Source organism: Ictidomys tridecemlineatus, chromosome 5 (genome assembly GCF_052094955.1).
Source record: "Ictidomys tridecemlineatus isolate mIctTri1 chromosome 5, mIctTri1.hap1, whole genome shotgun sequence".
Lineage (NCBI taxonomy): Eukaryota > Metazoa > Chordata > Mammalia > Rodentia > Sciuridae > Ictidomys > Ictidomys tridecemlineatus.
In genome coordinates, this window is record NC_135481.1 from 66,566,928 (window position 1) to 66,587,847 (window position 20,920).

Sequence of the window (20,920 nt, forward strand, 5' to 3'; positions counted from 1 at the left end):
AATAGGATCTTCGTCTCTCCTGTTCGCGATCGTTTTGAGGATAAAAAGATCTAGCACACTGTAAGCAATCAAATATACTGTTTATTAGCTGGTATCCCTGGTGTTGCTTGGATCGGGCTTAAATCGGCCATTTGTCCTTGTGCGAAGCATCCCCGTTGCCTATTAAAAGCCAGTAAAATTCAGTGTCCTGTAATTAGATGTTTGGAGCTCACATTTGAAACCACTGACTTTCTGTCCTCTCCTAGAAGGAACAGTTTGTGTGAAGGCATTAAGGGTGTTTCTTTTGGTTATTTTGAGGATTTGAAGGTGGGCAATAATGAGTGTGACTGGAGCTTAGTGGAAGACAGGAAGCATGGAATGACACCTGCTATGTTACAACAGGGATTTAATTTTAACTACACACTGATTTTTATTTAAGAGCCATGGGAAACTATTAAAAAGGTTTAAAATAGGGGAGAGATTAAATGTTGTTTCAATTGTTGACTCTGGTTACTATGTGGTAGTGAATTGGAAAGGGACAGGAGTTAACAGTGTCAATGATTGGTTGTGCCAAAAGTAGACCATTCTTTTGGGAAGCCTTTCTTAAGGGAAAAAAAGTAGGTTTAGTGAAATTTTTAAAAATATTTTTAATTTTGAAACAATTATAGATCCATAGGAAGATGCAAAAATAGTACAGAGCCTTCACACTTTTACGGCAATGATAACATTTTTATAGAACTGTAGGACAATATCAAAAGTAGAAAATTGATTTGATACTGGCACAATCCACAGACCTTGTACAGGTTTCATTAGTGTTTTACATTCACTCTTTTTTGTGTTTGTGTATGTGTATACAATTTATGCGCTTTCTATGCAATTTAATCATGTGTTTATTTGTGTAACAAGTCCCTCAATTAAGATATAGAATTGTTCCATATCCCTTGTTCCATATCCCCTTCATATTCACACCCTACGACTTCACTCTTCCTAACCCTTTGCAACCACTAATCCATACTCCATTACTATAATTTTGTCATTTTGATCATGATATATAAATAAAAAACAGTGTGTAACCTTTTGATATTAATTTTTCCTCATGCAGCATAATGTCCTTGAGATCTATCAATCTAAGATGTTGTCAATATTGATAGTGGGTTTTTTTTCTTCTCATTTTTGAATAGCATTCCGTGGCACGGATGCATTACAGTTTGTTTAACCATTCACCAGTTGAAGGACCTCTGGACTGTTTGCAGTTTTTGCCTATTATGAATAAAACTGCTATGAACATAAGCTTTCATTTCTTTGGGATAAATGCTCAAGGATGCAGTTGCTGAGTCATGTAGTAAGTGCATATTTAGTTTTTTAAAGAAATCGCCTTACTCTTTGGGAGTGGCAGTAATTAATCTGTAAGTGATCCAGTTTTTCCTCATCCTCACCAGCATGTGGTGTTTTTACTTTTTCATTTTAGTCATTCTGAAAGAGATTTTGTGATATCTCATTGTAGTCTTAATTTGCAATGTCTTACTTCAGTGGTTCTAGCATATTCTGGACCCACTATTTCACAAAATTCCTACCACTGTTTTCTTTTCAACAGAAAAAAAATGTATAAATCCTGGTACAGAAAGATGTTAAAGGCTTAATGTGTTAGGCTGTCCTCAAGAATACTGTGTTTGAATTTTGAAAGGATAGGTGGTAAAGAAAGTATGATGCGTAACACAAAAGTCATCACTGATGTAACCGGTCAAGTGGGGTACTGTAGAGACAGTGCAGCTTAGGTGACCAACCATCCTCCCTGCCAGTAAATAGACTGTAGTTAATTAATCTACTGACAAGCATTGTCTGTGATTTTACATGAGAGTGAAACCAAATAGCATAAAACCTAAATTCATATTATTTCAATTATTATAAATTAATAGTTTAATTGTCTGCTAATGATGAAAATTGTGCATGTGAAGTTTGGTGATATCTACTATAAACAAATTTCTTTAAATGCCATTTTTTTTTCCTTAAAGCTCATTTGATATAGTCATTGTTGGTGGTGGAATTGTGGGCCTTGCCTCTGCCAGAGCACTTATCCTGCGACATCCTGCACTTTCAATTGGTGTTCTGGAAAAGGAGAAAGATTTAGGTATGTATGTTATCAGTGTTGATCTTCTGGTTTGCTTATGCACCTGTTTGTTCTGTCAGTTCCAATCAATCATGCCAAATGTCAATGTTAATAGCCTATTTTGGGTTCTCCTAAAAGTGGAACCTGGAACAAGAACTTGTATGTGGGTAATTTATTTGAGAGGTTATCTGAGGAGGCAGGAAGGAGTGAGGGGATGGAGAGAGTAAGACAAGGAAGGAGGGTGCCTTATTGAAGTTGCTTCTGTGAGCTTGATTCCACTGGGACCTCTAAAGAGCGGTGTAATGTTTTCTAGGATTGTGCTTGTTTATTTATCAATTGTTGTCTCTTTTGGTTGCGGATTGTCCCTAGTGATGTGGAACAGCCTCTACCCTTCCCCTAAAAGATAGAAAAAGTCCTGGGACAGAGTGCAGAGAGTCCTATTGGTAAGTGGTTTGCTGGTTCTAGAGAAGTGAGTTATAGTTGAAATCAGAGATAGGCAGGAGCAATGTGACATGGATACCAGGGACAGCTGCTAGAGGAAATTACCAGTAAACTGAAAAAATTGAAGTAGAATTTTAAATGATTTGGTATCTAGTAGCATCAACTGTAATTGTTTCCTCACCTTTTAGGTTTTGTGTGACTCATAGACTTTCTCTTTACTCTGTTTCTCTTGTTCTGTAGCTACTCACCAGACTGGACATAACAGTGGTGTCATACATAGTGGAATTTATTATAAACCTGAATCTCTAAAAGCTAAATTGTGTGTACAAGGTGCAGGCCTCATCTATGAGTACTGTAACAAGAAGGGAATTTCCTACAAGCAGTGTGGCAAGGTATGATATTTTACTATGGCCTTGACTTATGTGTAATTATTAGTCTTTTCTTGCTGATGTTTTAATGTTGAATTTTTTAAAAAAATTTTTAAACTTTTCCTGTATCTATATAATTTGTGCAATCTAGTATTTGAGAATAACAAAAAATGATGATATGACTAATTCCATGTAACTTTTAAAATAATAGCTTCATTAATATGTAATTTACAATTTTAAAGTGTACAGTTCAGCTTTTAGTCTATTCACAAAATTGTGTAACCATCACAACACTATCTAATTTTGGAATATTTTCTTCACCCCAAAAAGAAACCCCATACCAATTAGCAGTCACTCCCATTTCCACCTTCCCTGATCCCTTAGCAACTACTAATGTACGTTCTGTCTCTAAATTTGCCTATTTTGTTCATTTTATATAAGTAGAATCATGTCAGGGCATCTTTTCATGTAGTCTTTTATGACTGATTTAACTTAGTGTTTTCAAAGGTCATAGCATGAATCAGCACTTTATTCCCTTTTGTGACTAAATATTTCATTGTATGGATGTGCCACATTTTGGGTGTTTTTTTTTTTTTAATTTGCTTTATCAGTTGATAGACATTTCAGTTGTTTCCACATTTTTTTTGTTGTGAATATTGTTGTGGACTTTTCTGTACCTGTTTTATGGGACTATGTTTTTATTTCTCCCTGTTATATACCTAGGAGTAGAATTATTGAGTCATATGGGAAACTCCATCTTTAGCATTTTGTGGAATTGCCCAACTCTTTTCTAAAATGCTGTATTACATTGCATTTCCCCAAGTAATTAATGAGGATTCCAATTTCTCTATATCCTCATCAATACCTGTTATTGTCTTTGTGTTTTAGCCATTCTAGTAGATATGAAGTTGTATTCATTGTGGATTTGATTTGTATTTTCCCAATGATTAATGAGGTTGATAATCATTTTTTTAAATTAATTTATTTTTAATTGGCAAAATTATACATATTGTGTGCATCATGTACATGAGTATGTATATGTACATGATAACTTGGATAAGTACATGATAACATAGCCATTGTGGAATGACTACATTTAGCTAACATGTATGCCTTCATATACTTATCATTTTAAAAATCTTAAACTCTCTTGGCAGTCTTCAAGAATATAGTATATTATTAGTAACTATAGTCACCACTTTATACAATGGATCTTCTGAACTTATTCCTTTTGTCTTACGGAAATTTTGTATCTTTTGACCAACATTTTTCTAATCCCACCCACCCCCAGCCACTGGTAACCACCATTCTACTCTCTACTTTTAAGATAATGCAGCATAAGTCTTTCTGTGCTTGATTTATTTCACTTGATGATGTGAAGACATTTTGTCTTCAAGGGTCATTTGTGTTGTCAACAAATGTCAAGACTTCCTTCCTTTTTAGGGTGTAAATATGCTGCATTTTCTTTATATATGCATCCATTGATGGACACTTAGGTTGATACCATGTCTTGGAGATTGTGAATAATGATATGATAAATGTAGGAGTACAGGTATTTCTCTGACATTTCAATTTCATTTCCTTTGGGGATATACCCAGTAGTGGGATTGCTGGATCCGGTTTGACATCTTTTCATGTGCTTTCAGTCATTCTATAGCTTCTTTGGAAAAATGTGTATTCAGATCTTTTGATCATTTAAAAATTAAGCTACTTTTTATTTTGTTGTTGAGCAGTATATGTTCTTATATATGTTCTAGATACAGTATTCCCCTCTGATCCATAAAGTATGCTTTCCAAGACTCCCTGTAAATGCTGACACCTTGCATAGCACTGAATCTTAAGTATACCTTGATGTTTCATATACAAAAGTTAATGTAAAAATAGGCAAAGTAAGAAAGTAATAATAATAACAAATAAAAAGAATAATTATAACAATAAGTCATAATAAAAGTTATGTGAATGTGATTAGTCTCTCTCTCTCAAATGTGTTATTGTGCTGTATTCATCCTTGTGATGATGTGAGATGACACTTGACATATCACTACTTTGTGCTTTGGAGCTATTACTTATTTTTTAGTTGTCAATGGACCTTTTTAAAAAAATTTATTTATATGTGGTGCTGAGAATCAAACACAGTGCCTTATACATACTATGCAAGTGCTGTATCACTGAGCTATGAGCCCCTGGAGCTATTATTAAGTTAAAATAAGTTAAAATCATAAGCACTATGATTCCATGACAGTCAATCTGGTATCTGAGATGGCTACAATGTGACTAATGGGTGAATAGTGTATACAATATAGATACACTGGAGAGAGGAATGATTCATATCCTAGACAAGGTGGAACACAGTTGTGCAAGATTGGATCCTGCTATGCAGACTGATATGCAGTTTTAAACTTTTAAATTATTATTTTTGGAATTTTTCATTTTATATTTTTGGACTGTGGTTGACTGCAGATAATTAAAACAACAGAAAATGAAACGGTGGATAAGGGAGAACTGCTGGATTACCCAGGTGATTTGGAATGTTTTATACCATTCTGTAGGTTTTTCTTTTTTACTTTCATGATGGTGTCCTTTGAAGCACTAAAGTTTTTAATTTTGATTAAAGTCCAGTGTGTTAGTCAGCTTTTTCATACATTGACCAAAATACCTGACAAGAACAACTTAGAAGAGGAAAAGTTTATTTTGGCTCATAGTTTCGAGGTTCAGTTTATGATTGGCTGACTCCATGGCTCTGGGCCAAAGATAAGGAGGAATATTCATGACCAAAGGGCACAGTGGAGGAAAGCTCTTCAGCTCCAGATAGCCAGCAGAAGATGATCTTTCTAAGTCATGTACCCAATGCCCAGTGACCAACCTCCTCCAGCCATGCCCCACCTGCCAAGAGTTACCACCCAGTTAGTTTAGTAAAAGTAAGGTAGACTAGATAAGATTTTGTCTCTCACAATTTTACCATTTTACCTCTGAAATTCCTGCCTTAACACAGGAGTTTTCAGGGGACACCTCATATCCAAATCATAACAGTCCAGTTTATCTTTTTTCTTTTGTTGTTTGTGCTTCTAATATCATATCTAAGGAGTCATTGCCTAACATTAGATCATAAAGATTTTCTCCAGTAATTTCTTCTAAGAGTTTTCCAGCCTAGCTCTTACATTTAAGTCTATGATCACTTTGGAATTAATTTTGATATGTGGTATGAGGGAGGGGTTCAACTTCATATTTTGCATATAGATACTTAGTTGTGTCGGCATCATTTGTTGGAAAGACTATTTCTTGTACATTAATTGTGTTGGCACCCTTATTAGAAATCCATTGAACAAAAAATGTTTATGGATTCTCAGTTCCATTGATAATATGTGTTTCCTTATGCCAGTACAGGAGTTGTGAGTTCTCCAACTTTTTCTTTTTCAAGATTAATATAGCTATTCTGGGACCCCAGCCTTTCTAAACAAATTTTGAGGGCAATTTGTCAATTTCTCCCAAAAGGCAGGTGGGATTATGATAGGAATTATATTGAATATGTAGATCAATTTGGAGAATACTGCCATGTTAACATTATTAAATCTTGCGGTCCGTGAAAAAATTTCTTTCACTTATTTAGATCTTCTATAATTTCTTTCAACAATGTTTTATAGTTTTCAGTGTATAGGTCTTGCCCTCTTTAAATAATTGTCAATGGACCTTTATTTTTAATGTTTATTTATATGTGGTGCTGAGAATGAAGCCCAGTGCCTCACACATTCTAGGCAGGTGCTCTACTCCTGAGCCAGGAGCCCCTGGAACTATTGTTAAGTAAAATAAGAGTTACTTGTGTAAGACTGGAAGACGCCGCACCACACAACACAGATCACCAAAGAGGTTCCACTTTATTACCAGAGGCTGTGTGTTTACATAGGTCTAAGGAGAGGTCACAGGGCTGAGGTAGATAACAGGTCGCCCGTTTACTGGCAAGCTCTTCCATATGTCAGTTCCGGAGCCCAAGAAGTTAATTCTTATTGGGGCTAAGGCTTCCCACCAGCAGGGTTTGAACATTGGCCTGGCGGGAAGTTTCGAGCCAGTGAAAGAAACAAAGAGGAGAAAGAGGGTCGTTAGATGGCCTGTTGGGGTTTTTCTCTGGGGTGCTGCTGCTGTTATATGTTTTCCCAACAACTTGAACATAAGCCCTATGATACCATAACAATCAATTCTTTATGTGGTGCTGAGGATCAAACCCAGGGCCTCATGCTGCTAGGCAAGTGCTCTATCACTGAGCTACAACCCCAGCCCCAGTCTTGCCCTAAAAGTGAGAAAACAGAAGCTGGGCGAGCCAGAAATTAAATGAAAGAGGGAGACCAGGCAGAGATACATAAGAGAGTTTATTTATCAGAACTGATAAATAAAGGCCATATCTCCATAGATAGAGAGAGGCAGGACAGGCTTGGATTTTGGGACTTTTATGGCCAGGCTCAGGGATCTGAGCTGGGCAGGTCCTAATGAGGGCAGATTTAAGGGTGGGGTTGATATGAGGGAGTGGTAATATGTCCTTGGGCAGGAAAGAATGCCTGGTGAAGGGTTGGGTTGGTATGAGGGAGTGGTGATCCTCTCTGGGAAAGGTCCTTGAGTGGGAAAATGGTGGCTGTCACTTAAGCAAGGACCTCTTTTGATTAAATTTGTTTCTTATTGTTTTATTCTTATTGACGCTTTTGTGAGGGAATTGTGTTAGTTTTATTTTTGATTATTCATTGCTAAACATATAGACTATGATTAATTTTTGTATATTGACTTTTTTAAAATCCTGAAGTCTTTCCAAACTAATTCATTAGTTCTAATTGTGTATGACTGTGTGAATATAGGTGTACATATTTCATGGGCTTTTTTATCTGAAAGATCATGTCATCTACAAATAAGTTTCATTTCTTTTTCAGTTTGGGTGCTGTATTAGGGTTCTTTAGAGGAACAGAACCAACAGGAGACATCTATCTATCTGTGTATACATATATACACACATATATATGTTATAGATATGATTATAAAAAGGGAATTTATTAATTTGGCTTACAGAACCAGAAGCTGGGTAGCCCCTTGACTGTAGGCTGGAGAGATAAGAAACCAGTAGCTGAACAGTCCAAGATGCTGAAGCCTCAGGACAGGAGGGATAAACAATGCTACCTTAGTCTGGCACTGAAGGCTTCTGGAAACTCCCTGGAGAATCTCTGGCCAAGTCCACTTTGGAAGAGTTGAGGGAGCTTTAGTCTGATGTCTTCAGGCAATTGCAGCAGCAATCAAGAATCCATCAAGAAGAATTGAGCTTGTATCTGCTGCTGCTTCCTTGTTCTTCCAAACTTTTTCCACCCAAGCCCCAACCTTTGTCCACACTTAGGGAGGGTCTCCACTTCTGTTCACCATCCCACAGGACCACCATTCCTAGACACACTTTCATTGACACACCCAGAAGGCTCTTATTCTTAGTCATCTCTTAATCCAACCAAGTTGACAATTCAAATTTACCATTAAAAAAGAGGCCTTTTATTTATTTATTTTGCTTGCTTAATTTCCTTGGCTAGAACTACCAATACATTGTTGGGTAGAAATAGTAAAAGTGGTTGTTTTTGTGTTGCTTTTTTGGTCTTTTCCATTTAAGTATGCCACTAACTGTGGGTTTTTTGTTTTGTTTTTGTTTTTGTGGTTTTGGGAGAGTCCCTTTATCAGGCTGAAGAAGTTCCTTTCTATTCCTTGCTTGTGGAATGGTTTTTATTTTTGTTTTTTAATCATGAAAGGATGCTGGAAATTCTCAAATGCCTTTTCTGATTCTATTGAAGTGGTTATGTGGTTTTGAACTTTATTACTATAGTAAATTATATTCATTGGTTTTTGGATGTGAAATTGATCTTGCCTTGCTGTGTGATAAATCCTACTAGATCATGAGATGATATTTATATATTACTGCATTTAGTTTTTATGTTTTGTTTAGGATTTTTGCACCAGTCTTTATATGGTAGGGCTGAGGGTGCAGCTTGGTGATAGAGTGCATGCTTAAGAGGTGCAGGGCCCTGGGTTTGATCCCCAGCACCCCCTCCCCACTCACTCAAATTTTTTTTGGTGTGTGTATTTACAAGAAATATTGGTCTGTCGAAGTCTGGCTGGGCACAAATAACCGAGCTGCCACAAAGCCTTGTAGATTCAAACAGCAACTCTTTATTCCCCACCTTTCACCGCACTGCACATGCCACCTGGGAACACACTCCCTCCACCGGGCTCTGTCCAATCTCCCGGAAACACCCCCCCCCCAAAGTAGCAGGCGCTTGAGGCAGCAAGAGGTGCCCTGTGACAGTAAAGATCAAATATACAATACAATCAATCCAGCATTACAGCAATTAATAGCTTAACTCAAATCATCATCTCAATGGTTCACTGGTGTCACCTTACAACCATTCCCTCTGGCAAATGCCAGGCATCATTCTGGGTTAGGTATCAAGATAATATTGGCTTCATAAAATTAGTTAAGCATTTCTTCCTCTTCTGTTTTTTGGTAGAGTTTATGAAGAATTGGTATTAATTCTTTTTTAAACATTTGATGGCATTCATGAGCAAAACTTTTGATGCCTAGGCTTTTCTTTGTGAGAAGTTTTCAATCTCCTTACTTGTTACAGGTCTGAATAGATTTTCATTTTCTTTTTTCCAATCAGTTTTAGAAGTTTGTGTCTTTCCAAGAGTTTATTCATTTCATCGAGATTACCTTAGTTGTGGGTGTGCAGTTGTCATAGCATTTGTCTTTATTAGTCTTTATTTAAAGTTGGTAGTGATGTCCTTTTTTATATGGTTTTTAAGAATAAAAGTTCATTGTTGTCATTAAAGATGCTTTGAAAATTGTTTTTTATTAATGTGGGAAGTGGCTCTGATGAAATGTTAAGTGAAAAGGGCAAGATAGAAAATTGTACAGTTTTTGTTGTTAAGTTGTAAAAGTTCTTTATGGATTCTGGGTACCAACCAGACCTTTATGAGTTTTATGGGTTACAGATATTTTCTCCCATTCTGTGAATTGTATTTTCACTTTCTATTAGTGTCCTTTTATTCCTCTTCTCTTTTTAAGGTTAATGATTCGTTGATTTAAAGGGCCTTTACACCTCAATTAAAGTAATACCTTGGGACTGGGGTTGTAGCATATGTAAGGCACTGTGTTTAATCCTTAGCACCACATAAAAGTAAATAAATAAAATAAAGATATTGTGTCCATCTACAACTAAAAAAAAATTTTTTTAAGTACTAACTCATGAAATTCTGTTGACTCTGTGGTATGAAACAGTGACTTGTGAATTCTAATGCACCTGTGAATGTACATCTGTGCTATGTTTGCTAGTAACTATTAAATAAGAAGAAATTCACCTTCAAATACTTTGCCCAGAAGTTAAAGATTTTTGAATAAAGTTGATGAATATATTGAATATACTAATTATTTTCCTCTGGAACAGAATTCAAAGAAAATACTTTGTAATTTTATTCTAGGAAATAAAAGGGATAGTTTTCTGCCAGTGATTTCCTAATACACTGAATTACCAGCTGTCTTTTGATGTCCTGGTATTTCACATTTCCTTATAGAAATAAGAAGGCCATTTTTGGAAAATGTAAAGGCTAAACAAGCTGTGCTTCTCTTGTCTTTGGGACTGAGGGAGTGGTAATGATAAGAGTTACTTATGACCAAGATGCAAGTAGAGATGATGATAATGAAGTGGAAATTGAAGCTGCATCTCATGACTTAGGGAAAATCTTGTTTTATTTTTATCATTTATTTATATATTTGTAGTTGTAGATAGACAGAATGCCTTTATTTTGTTTATTTTTTGGCGGTGCTAAGGATCTAACCCAGTACCTCACATGTGCTAGGCAAGTACTCTGCCACTGAGCTACAGACTTAGCCTGCAAATTTGTTCTAATTTTATTAAGAAAGCTTCTCTTGGGGAATGGGTTGCGGCTCATCAGTAGAGCGCTCACCTGGCATGTGCGAGGCCCAGGGTTTGATCCTCAGCACCACATAAAAATAAATAAAATAAAGGTATTGTGTCCAACTATAACTAAAAAATAAAATATTAAAAAAAGAAAGCTTTACTTGGTAAAGGAAGAAAGTAAAGTTCTATAGAAAGGGGGAAGTAGATACATGAACAAAAAGTTCTTAATTAAACCTATTTGAGCCATGTAAAAATTTGTGATTTTCATGCACTTTATGTCTTTCATAGCTGATGATATACTTAACTTTATCCATGCTTTTTATCATTGTTTTGAAGCTAATAGTAGCTGTTGAACAAGAAGAAATTCCTAGACTTCGGGCCCTGTATGAGAGGGGCCTGCAGAATGGTGTCCAAGGCTTGAGACTGATTCAGCAGGAGGATATAAAAAAGAAGGAGCCATATTGTAGGGTAAGTGATTCATCAGCTCATGGCCAAAGCATATGTCCAAAGGGATGTTTTCATTTAGGACTCAGTCCTTTTACATGGAGGCTGAGGATTAATTTACAGAAGGCAAGGATCATAAAATCAGATAATCCTGGCACAGATTACTGAAGTGACTGACTTAAGAGGGCATTACCACAAAACGGGACACCAGATTTCTTGTTTCTCTGTGAGAAAATATCAAGTCCAAGCAATATAAACAAAGGGAAAAGGAAGTATAGAAATAGGAAGTTGTGTTCCCCAAAACATATGTGCTAAAATGTTCCCAGCAGCCTATTTGTGCCCCATCCTGCCAAATATCTATGGCATGTTTGGAAAACACGAATGATGAGGTGTGGTTGGAGATTAGGGTGTGTAAGAAGAGATAAAAGATAAGACTAGAAAGTCAGGATAAGGCCCGTATAAAGGGACTGGCATTCATGCTAATAACTAAAAATTTTCCAGTAGGCATGGAGAAGAACTGAAAAATTTTGAAGAGGGTAGCTATAGTGTCTGATCTCTGTTTTGGGAAGATGTGCCTGACATGAATATGAAGGGTAGGCTATAGAGTATCTTGGTTAAAATATGCTAAAGTGAAAAATATCTGTATTCTTGAAATATGAATAATAATAGGTTACTCTACATGTAATCTTTCACTGATAATCTTTCAGAGACTTGAGTTCAACCCCAGATTCCAGCAATTATTGTAGTGCATATCTCCTGTTCCCTACTTTCTACCATGTTATTGGCACTTAGAAAGAGCTGGATTCCAGGCTTCTGTCTTAGAGAGCAGTGACCTAGAACTCACTGCCAGGTCATGCTTATCAAAAGCTTGTTTTTGAGAGGATAGATAGACTACTTACTCCTTATATCTCTGCAAACCATCTGAGTAGCATACCTACACTGTAGTGTTATCTTTCCCTATCCTACTCTTTGACTCCAGTTACTTGCTTTGAATTGTGTTTTGCTTTTATGGCATTAGCCTATGGGAAGGGCAGTTGTGTCACTCAGTCTGGCCTCTGAGGATGTGGTTGAGGACATATGTTGTTGACTGTTACACAACATCTTGCTCGGAGAACCAGCAGGAGAAATTCCTCACAGATATTAGTTCTGAGAATATTTTTGTTCTTTCTGAGCACAAGTTGGCTTGTTTTATGGACACTGAATCATTTCACTGATTGTGTTCTCCTGTTTGCATTGGCTGCAAGGAAGCTCAGAGACACATGTGTACCCTGTTCTATCTAAGCATTTATCTAAGCATTCTACTACTGAATTACATCCCTACCCCCCTCCACTGTTTTTTATTTATTTATTTTTAATTCTGAGATAGAAGCTCACCGAGTTGCTCAGGCTGGTCTTATGATTCTCCTGCCTCAGTTTCCCAAGTAGCTGCGATTATACCCCCCACTGTTTTGGTTTTTTTTAAGTTTTGAGATAGAATCTCACTGAGTTGCCCAGGTTAGTCTCAAACTTATGATTCTCCTGCCTCAGTTTCCCAAGTAGCTGGGATTACAGGTATGTACCACCACCATGCCAGGCAAAATCCAAAACTTTTTGAGCATCACATTGTCATTTCAGGTTTTAGATCATTTCACATCTTGGACTTTCAGATTAGGAATGGTCGACCACTGTACCATTGAACTACATCTCTAGCCTTTTTTTATTTTTTATTTTGAGACATGGTCTTACTAAGTAGCTTAGGGCCTTGCTAAGTAGCTGAGTCTGGCCTTGAACTTGTTATCCTGTTGCCTCAGCATCCTGAGTCACTGAGATTAGCAACATGCGCCTCCACTGTGCCCAGCTTTATTTTCATGTATTTATGGGACATTTGGGTATTTTCTTTTGTGAAGTACTTGAGTCCTTTGCCTATTTTTTTGGGGGGTTTACTGTATTTCTTATAATTATTCTAATTAATTTTAAGAATGTGACTTTTTGTCCAATATATATGCATTTGCAATCATTTGTATATTTAAATATATATTGCAAGTATCTTCTACCTGCCTGTAACTTTTCTTTTTACTTAGCAGAAGCTCATAATGTACTTATTTTAGCAATTGATACATATGTTTCTCTTTTATTTTTAGCACTTTTTGTGTTCTGTTTGAGAAATTTTTGCCTATTCCAAGGTCTGGAAGGTACTTTGTGTGTTTTTCTATAAGTTTTATTGTTTTATCATTTGGAATTGACTTTCAAATATGGTGTGAGATATGGATCAAGGCAAATTTTTTCCCCACTATAGATATCTAGTTAACTCTGCACCATTTATCAAAATTTATCATTATTTTCCCACTGCCCTGCAGTATTTTCTTTGTGTATTTTCTGTATATGTGTAGATGTATCTCAACTTTGTTCTGTCCCATTTCTTCTTTTACTGATACCATAATGTCCTAATTACAGTAGTTCCAATGAAAAGTGTTCCATTGGAGCTCAGCAGAGGTTGGCTCTAGAAGCAGAAAAGGGATAAGGATAGCTGAGTATGGTGGCACATACCTGTAATCCCAGCAATTAGGGAGATTGAGGCAAGAAGATTGCAAGTTCAAGGTCAGCCTCAGCAATTTAGCAAGACTCTCAGCAACTTAGCAAGACCCTGTCTCAAAAAAAAAAATATATATATATATATGTATAATATCAGTGGTAAAGCACCCCTTCGTTCAATCAACCCCAGTACCAAAAAAAAAAAAAAAAAAAGACTAAGGAAAGCAGAAATAGGGAACAAAACAGATGAGTTGTTTCCAAGTTACCTCTCTGAGTTATTGTACTCCAAATACTATATATAGGTTAAAATTAAGTTATAACTATTGACCTGTAATTTAGGGATTGTGGGGTGGTGAGTAGGGCTAATGTAGTCTTACATGTAACAACTTGTATTGAAACAGAAGGAATGATATATTTAAAAATGCCCTCGTAATCTGGAAATAAAAAGCCTGATTTTGTTAGCCTTTACCCTTAGCATGATCTGGTCACACAGGCTGGGTAGCAAACTCAAAAGCTTTTAAGGGCTAAGTTTGTAATGAGGTTGGTGAATTGGGTGGTGAATGCAAGAGTGAGATGTTTAAAATAATATTATTTCAGATTACTTTATTTTTTTATATTTATTTTTTAGTTTTAGGTGGACACAATATTTTATTTTACATTTAATTGGTGCTGAGGATCAAACCCAGTGTCTCAAGCATGCTAGGCAAGCACTGTATCACTGATCCATAACCTCAGCCCCTTAGATAATATTTTAAAACAGCAACAAGACCCTTATTGTATTGGCCAAGCAAGAGGACAGCAGAATTTACCGTTGCACTCAGCATTTGGACATTAGTTATCCTGGGAAGCGGTTTCCCTCTTATAGGATATTTGGAGAACTGATATAGTCATAGACTTAGTAAGGCAACAGAAAATGGTGTCATTACCAAGGTGCTATTACCAGAAGTAGTTTGTACTTACTGTGTGAAATTCTACTCTTAATCGTTTTCTTCAGATTTAGAAAAGGCTGATGGTACATTCAACATTTACTTCAAAGAATAAAATAAGCATGGATTTAGATCATTTATCTACAGAGTTTGGACATGTCTTCTGGGGCCAAAAACATAAACAAAGAAATAGGTTGTTAATTCTTCCTATTTCCCAAAGAGAAAGTTTGATTTAATCACAAAGTCTCCATTCCATATTTGTAGTCTTGAAGATAGGACTGCAACAGTCAATTCAGGGCTTTGCAAATATTGTGAATAGCTACTAGAATGATGCTCTGTTTTCCGTGTGGGCATTGTATGATACACCACTGGGGACATTTCAGTAGAGCTGCTTACACATAATTTTTTGGAATTCAACTCAGAATCATATATGTTAGGGGATGAATAAAACTGGGAAAATCATTGTAGCAGTTAGAAGAGCCTGGCAAAAATTTTCCTTTAAAGAGGAGCATTGTTTCCTGATAATAGAGATTTTCTTATTTAGCTAGTGTTATTTCTCTTCTTTGATAAAAACAATATATATGTGTTCATTAACAAATGTAAGTAAGCACTTAATGGAACAAACTTCTCTGTTATTTTTTTGGACTATCAGATTTTTGTCAAACAATGTTAATGTGTATTTTCCATCAAAATAAACAAGAAAAAATTCAACTAAAAATAAAATTTTGAACAAACCTTATTGATTCTTGTTTGTATCATTTAACTTTTTTATAATTCTGTCCTAGGGTCTAATGGCTATTGATTGTCCATATACTGGTATTGTCGACTATCGGCAGGTAGCTTTGTCATTTGCCCAGGATTTCCAAGAAGCTGGTGGGTCTGTCTTGACTAATTTTGAAGTAAAAGATATTGAAATGGCTAGAGAAAGCCCTCCAAGAAGTATAGATGGTAAGCCATCTTTGTTTTTTCTTATTGAATAATTTCATTGACTTTTTCAAAAACTTGGGATTGTTTTTGTCTGGGGTAGTATAGTAGGAAGACCACCAGGAGATAGGCTAGTAGGGTGCAGAGTGAGAGGTGGGTGCAGAAGGAACAAGGGAGAGATTGGACATAGGAGAGCCAGAACTCTTGGAGGGTTTTGTGCTGAAAGAACTAGGCACTGTTTAGACATTCTGACTAGTGCTTAAAATCTGAACTGCCACAACTGCTTATAGATAATTAGAACCCAAATACTTCTCCATCTTACAGGTTAGAGTCAGAATCTCCTGGTAATGCTTGTTAAAAATGTAGACTTGGCATCACCTAGACTTATTGAAACAGACTATTTGGGAATAAGGCCTCAGAATAGGTAGCAGTTAGTGATTTTTGAACATACCCAAGCTCTAGAATGGCAACTAAGATCATAAGAAAACTCAGCCATTCGGAACAGCCCTACTTTAGACTGCACTTTGATTTTGGGTTTTTTTGAGGACATTATTATTTTTTTCTTTTCTTTTAACCAAATGAAAAATTTGGGAGCCCTCTATTTGCTACAGGGAAGTTTGGAGGAGAAAAAAAGTAACGTACAGTTCTTTCTTCCTTGACAGATTTTAAAGGACATCTAGGACATCTAAATCATTCTCTCAGTGTTCTAAATTCTAAGATGATGAACAAAATTGTTAAATAAGGCCATCATACGTAGGTAGCTTAATAAGTCATATTCATGATACAGATAGATTATATATTTTATTTGCTCTACATTTGCTTTATAAAACTTTAAGCTCCCATGTATCTGAGAGGAAACTAAATTTTATAAATGGTTAGTTATTATTGGAATTCTTTTGTGTCATGATAACTCTTGCTTTTCTAAACAACTCAGACCTTGCAAGAAATCGGGTAATCATCATTCAAGACACTAAGGTTTCTCATATCATAGTTTTAGTTCTGTAATGATTTATGATGACGCATTGTACAACATGATTTCTAGGACTGTAGTTCATTGAAAAGCTGGGACTGTCTGTTGGAGCCAAGGTATAGGGTGGTTTATAAGCATAGATTAAATTTGTTAAAATAAAACAAGCTAAAAGACATGCTTGTCAGATACATATTGTCAAGCATGGACTAGTTTAATCTTGCTACCTGGTAAAAAGTTTCAGAATGAAGAGTAGGGCTGAGTTATGACAAAAGAAAGTCATTTAAATTGGTTACTATTATATTTCAAGTAATGGTAGCCTCTTTTTGCTAATTCTTTTTTCTTTTTTTTCAGGGATGAAATATCCAATTATGGTAAAGAATACAAAGGTAAAAATTCTTAAAACTGATATCTACTTTCTTCTTTTTGTGTGTGTGTGTGTGGGGGGGCACTTTTATCACTCTGTCAACTTGTCTACATTTACTACACTCTCTACTATTTCTGAGACTTTCCTTCATTTTCACATAGTCTAAAGCAAGAACTACTGAATGACACAGAGCGCTGGATTTCCTGAGTCCTCAAGGTTCAGCCAGGGGAGCTGAGTCACTCATGAGTTATAGGATTTATGGTAGGAATTAGACCTTACACAATTGTGCGAGGAAATGGGGTTCAGAAGGGAATTGGTGGATAAGAGGCACTTCATGCATTCTGAGATGCCAACCATCCAGATCTTGAGGTGGGACTTCAAATGGGAAGCTTTTGAGATCTGTGGAAAGCTCTTTGCTCTGTGTGTATATCCAAGTAATGGCCCAGGGCAGCTCTTAGTCAGTAGTTGGGAAATAGAGCTGGATATGGAGCTGGATTCCCTGGGCAGTGAGTGTATGTCTGTCACCACATTGGACTAGAATCTTTAGAAACTAATGACTGCCACTTTGCCTCTGCCTGCCAAGTCATATGTAGTTCCTGCTTTGGCCAGCTTTAGTTTACAAGCATGTAGAGGAGAGATTCTGTCAAACATGGTCCCCAGTTTGATCAAAGCAACATAGTATGGAATCATTGCTTATTTTCTAGTAGATATATTTCTCCCTTGGAAACTCAGACCTTTAAATCATGAGAGCTACAGATTAAAGAGATAGATAGCAGAAAACTGACTAGTAAATTATTGAGGTAACCAACAATAAAAAAAAAAGAAAAAAAAATTATTGAGGTAATAGTAATGAGCTACTCCCATTTCTACCTCTTGATTTTTGACCTGTAACTCTGGCTATGGGAGAAACAATGCTATATTTTAGTCAGAGTACATTTAGCATCTTGGAGGACATTGCCCCAGCCCTTTCAAGTATTGCTGTTATTTAATCTTCAAAAACCCATTCCACTTGTTGCTACCTATTGGCTGCAGGATGATGGGGAAAATAGCAAAATGAATAAATTCCATGAGCATAAGCTGATTGCTACACTTCACTTACTGCAAAATAATTTCATTGAATTAGAAGCAATGTTTCTGTGTAAATAAAATGATGGTGGTTCTATAAGTTCATAGATGGTGGTTTCAGAAGAATTGCAGTAGAGAAGACAAATATATATACAGAGTGAGTGTCTATTCCAGCAAAACCTACATTCTGCCTTTTCTATGGGGGAAGTGGTTCAGGAACCCCGTCAGGTATTCCATTGATCTCTGTAGACAGGCTGTAGATAGATCAGCCTTTGTGAATAAGTCCATTTTTATCTTTCCAGTTTTATTGAGTTTTAATTGACAAGTAGAGTTATATATATTTAATATATACAATGTGTTGATTTGATGTATGTTTATGATATGAAATGATGACTACAGTGAGGATTGTTAACATATTTATTACCTCACAAAGTTACTGTTTGTGTGTTATGAAGACACTTAAGATGTGTTATCTTGGGGTTGGGGTAGAGTGCTTGCCTAGCATGAGTGAGGCACTGGGTTTGAGCCTCAACACCACATAAAACAGATAAACAAATAAAATAAAGGTATTGTGTTCATCTACAACTAAAAAAAATGTTTTAAAAGATCTGTTATCTTAACCAAATTTCAAATATGCCATACAATTATTATTAACTATAGTCATCCTGCTGTACATTAGATCTACAACACTTACTCATCTTATATCTGAAAGTTTATATCTTTTGACAAATATCCCCTCATTCACACCCACTCCCTACTGCTTATCCATAGCAACCACAATTCTACTTTGTTGCTATGAATTCCCTTTTTTAGATTTCACATTTAAGTAATATCATACAGTATTTGTCTTTCATCATCTGTCTTATTTTCACTTAGCACAATATCATTCAGACTCATCCATGCTGTCAGAGATGGAAGGATTTCCTTCTTACCTCTTTGTCTGTTAATGGATACTTAGGTTGTTTCCATGTCTTGGCTATTTCAAATATGCTATAATAAATATGAGAATAAAGATGTTTCTTCAACTTCTTTACCCTCTGAGCTTTTTTGGAATGTTCCATTCACATATATTTTCTTCTAAGCTCCTTTTTCTGACCATCCAGCCAAACCATTAGTTATTGCACATGAAGCAGCATAGATCCATATATCTGGCCATCTCTCCTAGATAAATGGTGCTAGAATGTTCTACAGAACCATTTGTAAATCATATCTGTAGTTTTTCTTCTTTGATCAACTGGTCATAGTGTACTCTCCATGTGGCCATCGGTGCAGATTGAGAGGAAGAAGGAAATTTAGTGGGAGTAGGCATTGCAAACCACTTGCCTCTGTAACTTCTATGTGCCTTCAGGACCTACAGTCCTGATCTTCTATAATATACTTTCTCTTGATGAAAGGAGGCTACTGTACACACCCAGTTTTGTGGATTGGTGAGTCAGATAGCACCCAATTAATAATGGGTAGTTGGCATGGTAACTTAATGACCTGTGGTCAAGTGTTTAGACAAAACCAAAAGCACTTTCTCAAGAAGGATTATTATCTACAGAGGATGGTGGAACTTTTCTGTGAAAATCCTAGAGTTTTGTATGATTTTTTATGATTAGGGTCTGCCAAAGGCTTTGTAAAACATCACTGTCTGTTAACACACTTCAGTTACTATTAGACCTGCTGGATCAGGTAGCCCAAGTGGCAGAACAACCAGTGTTTCCATTCAAAGAAGTATTGGAAATCTGTTTATGTGCCTGCCCTTATTTTTGGAGATTTTTCACAAGAGTTTAGAACCATGTAATGGAAAACACGTAGATGTCTATGGGCTATCAGTGGTTATATATTTTACTCAGAGTTACTATAGTTGTTGCTTTTTAGGGGGTCTGGGGAGGTTACTGGGGATAGAATCCAGGGGTACTCTGCCACTGAGTTATATCACCAGTCCTCTTTATTCTTTATTTTGAGACATAGTCTTGCTAAGTTGCCCAGATGTCCTTGAACTTGTACCCTTCCTGCCTCAGACTTCCACATGGCTGGGATTATAGGCACGTGCCACCATCCCTGCTTGTTGCTTTTTTTAAAATTTATTTTTTACTTATAGTTGGACACAATACCTTTATTTTATTTATTTATATGTGGTGCTAAGGATCAAACCCAGGCCCTTACACTGCTAGGCAAGCATTTTACTTCTGAGCCACAACCCCAGTCCCCTTGCTTGTTGCTTTTTATCTTGGCCTTTTCCTGTAGTTTAGTTTGGGGGTTCAAATTCAAGTTTTTGAGTTTACGTATCAGGTTAAACAAATGTACTTTATGAAAGTTTAAAAAAAAAAACTTTTGGATTATGATCCAACATGGCGGCGGGCGGAGAGGCAGCGCTTTCAGTACCCCCTCAGTGATGGGGTCAGAGAGATGCATAGATACGCTTAGATTCTACCTGTGGAGAATCTCCTAGCAAAATTCCACTGAAGAGAGACCGGCCGGGAGTTACTAGGATTTTTGGCAGTGACACTTTGCCCCAGACGAGTGAATCCCCGCCCCGAGACACAGAGGTGCAGAACTACCAGCCGCTGTCCGAGCGCCGCGGTGCAGCCGCCCGCCCGTAGCCACCGTGACCGGGTGGCTAGCCTCTGAGACGCAGCTTGGCAGGAAGAGGTCTTTAGCCAAGCCTTCATGAAATAGCGAACCGGGAGCTGAGGCCAACCAGGGACGGACCAGTCCCACCCCTCCCTTCGGACACTCTGGCAAGGAGCCTGGGGCCCCGCCATAGCGGAGAGGTGACATCACCGGAGTTCCGCCAACAGAATTCCTTCCCAGCGGAATCCACTTTAGCAGTTTTATTGTTCTTTTCATTCTCCTCTAATCTATCTATCTCTCTCTCCTTCTTTCTTTTTAAGAGCACCTTCCTTCC

The 20,920-nt window shown here is 36.8% G+C and overlaps 1 protein-coding gene across 4 annotated transcripts in view; it reads left to right on the top strand.

Moving 5' to 3' along the window:
- Positions 1-20,920, top strand: part of L2hgdh (L-2-hydroxyglutarate dehydrogenase) — a 40,230-nt gene that overhangs the window by 527 nt on the left and 18,783 nt on the right. For 3 of the 4 annotated variants that reach the window (XR_001229692.4, XR_013439007.1, XM_013357531.4), the window contains exons 2-6: positions 1,992-2,107; positions 2,768-2,919; positions 11,160-11,291; positions 15,490-15,652; positions 16,950-16,984. Coding sequence is in view for 1 of the 4 variants with exons in the window: in XM_013357531.4 (XP_013212985.2) it covers positions 1,992-2,107; positions 2,768-2,919; positions 11,160-11,291; positions 15,490-15,652; positions 16,950-16,984 (598 nt within the window). In the remaining 3 variants the exon portion in view is untranslated. Of the gene's footprint in view, positions 1-1,160; positions 1,322-1,991; positions 2,108-2,767; positions 2,920-11,159; positions 11,292-15,489; positions 15,653-16,949; positions 16,985-20,920 lie in introns of all 4 variants that reach the window. The other variant, XR_005730055.2, reaches the window with a different exon arrangement.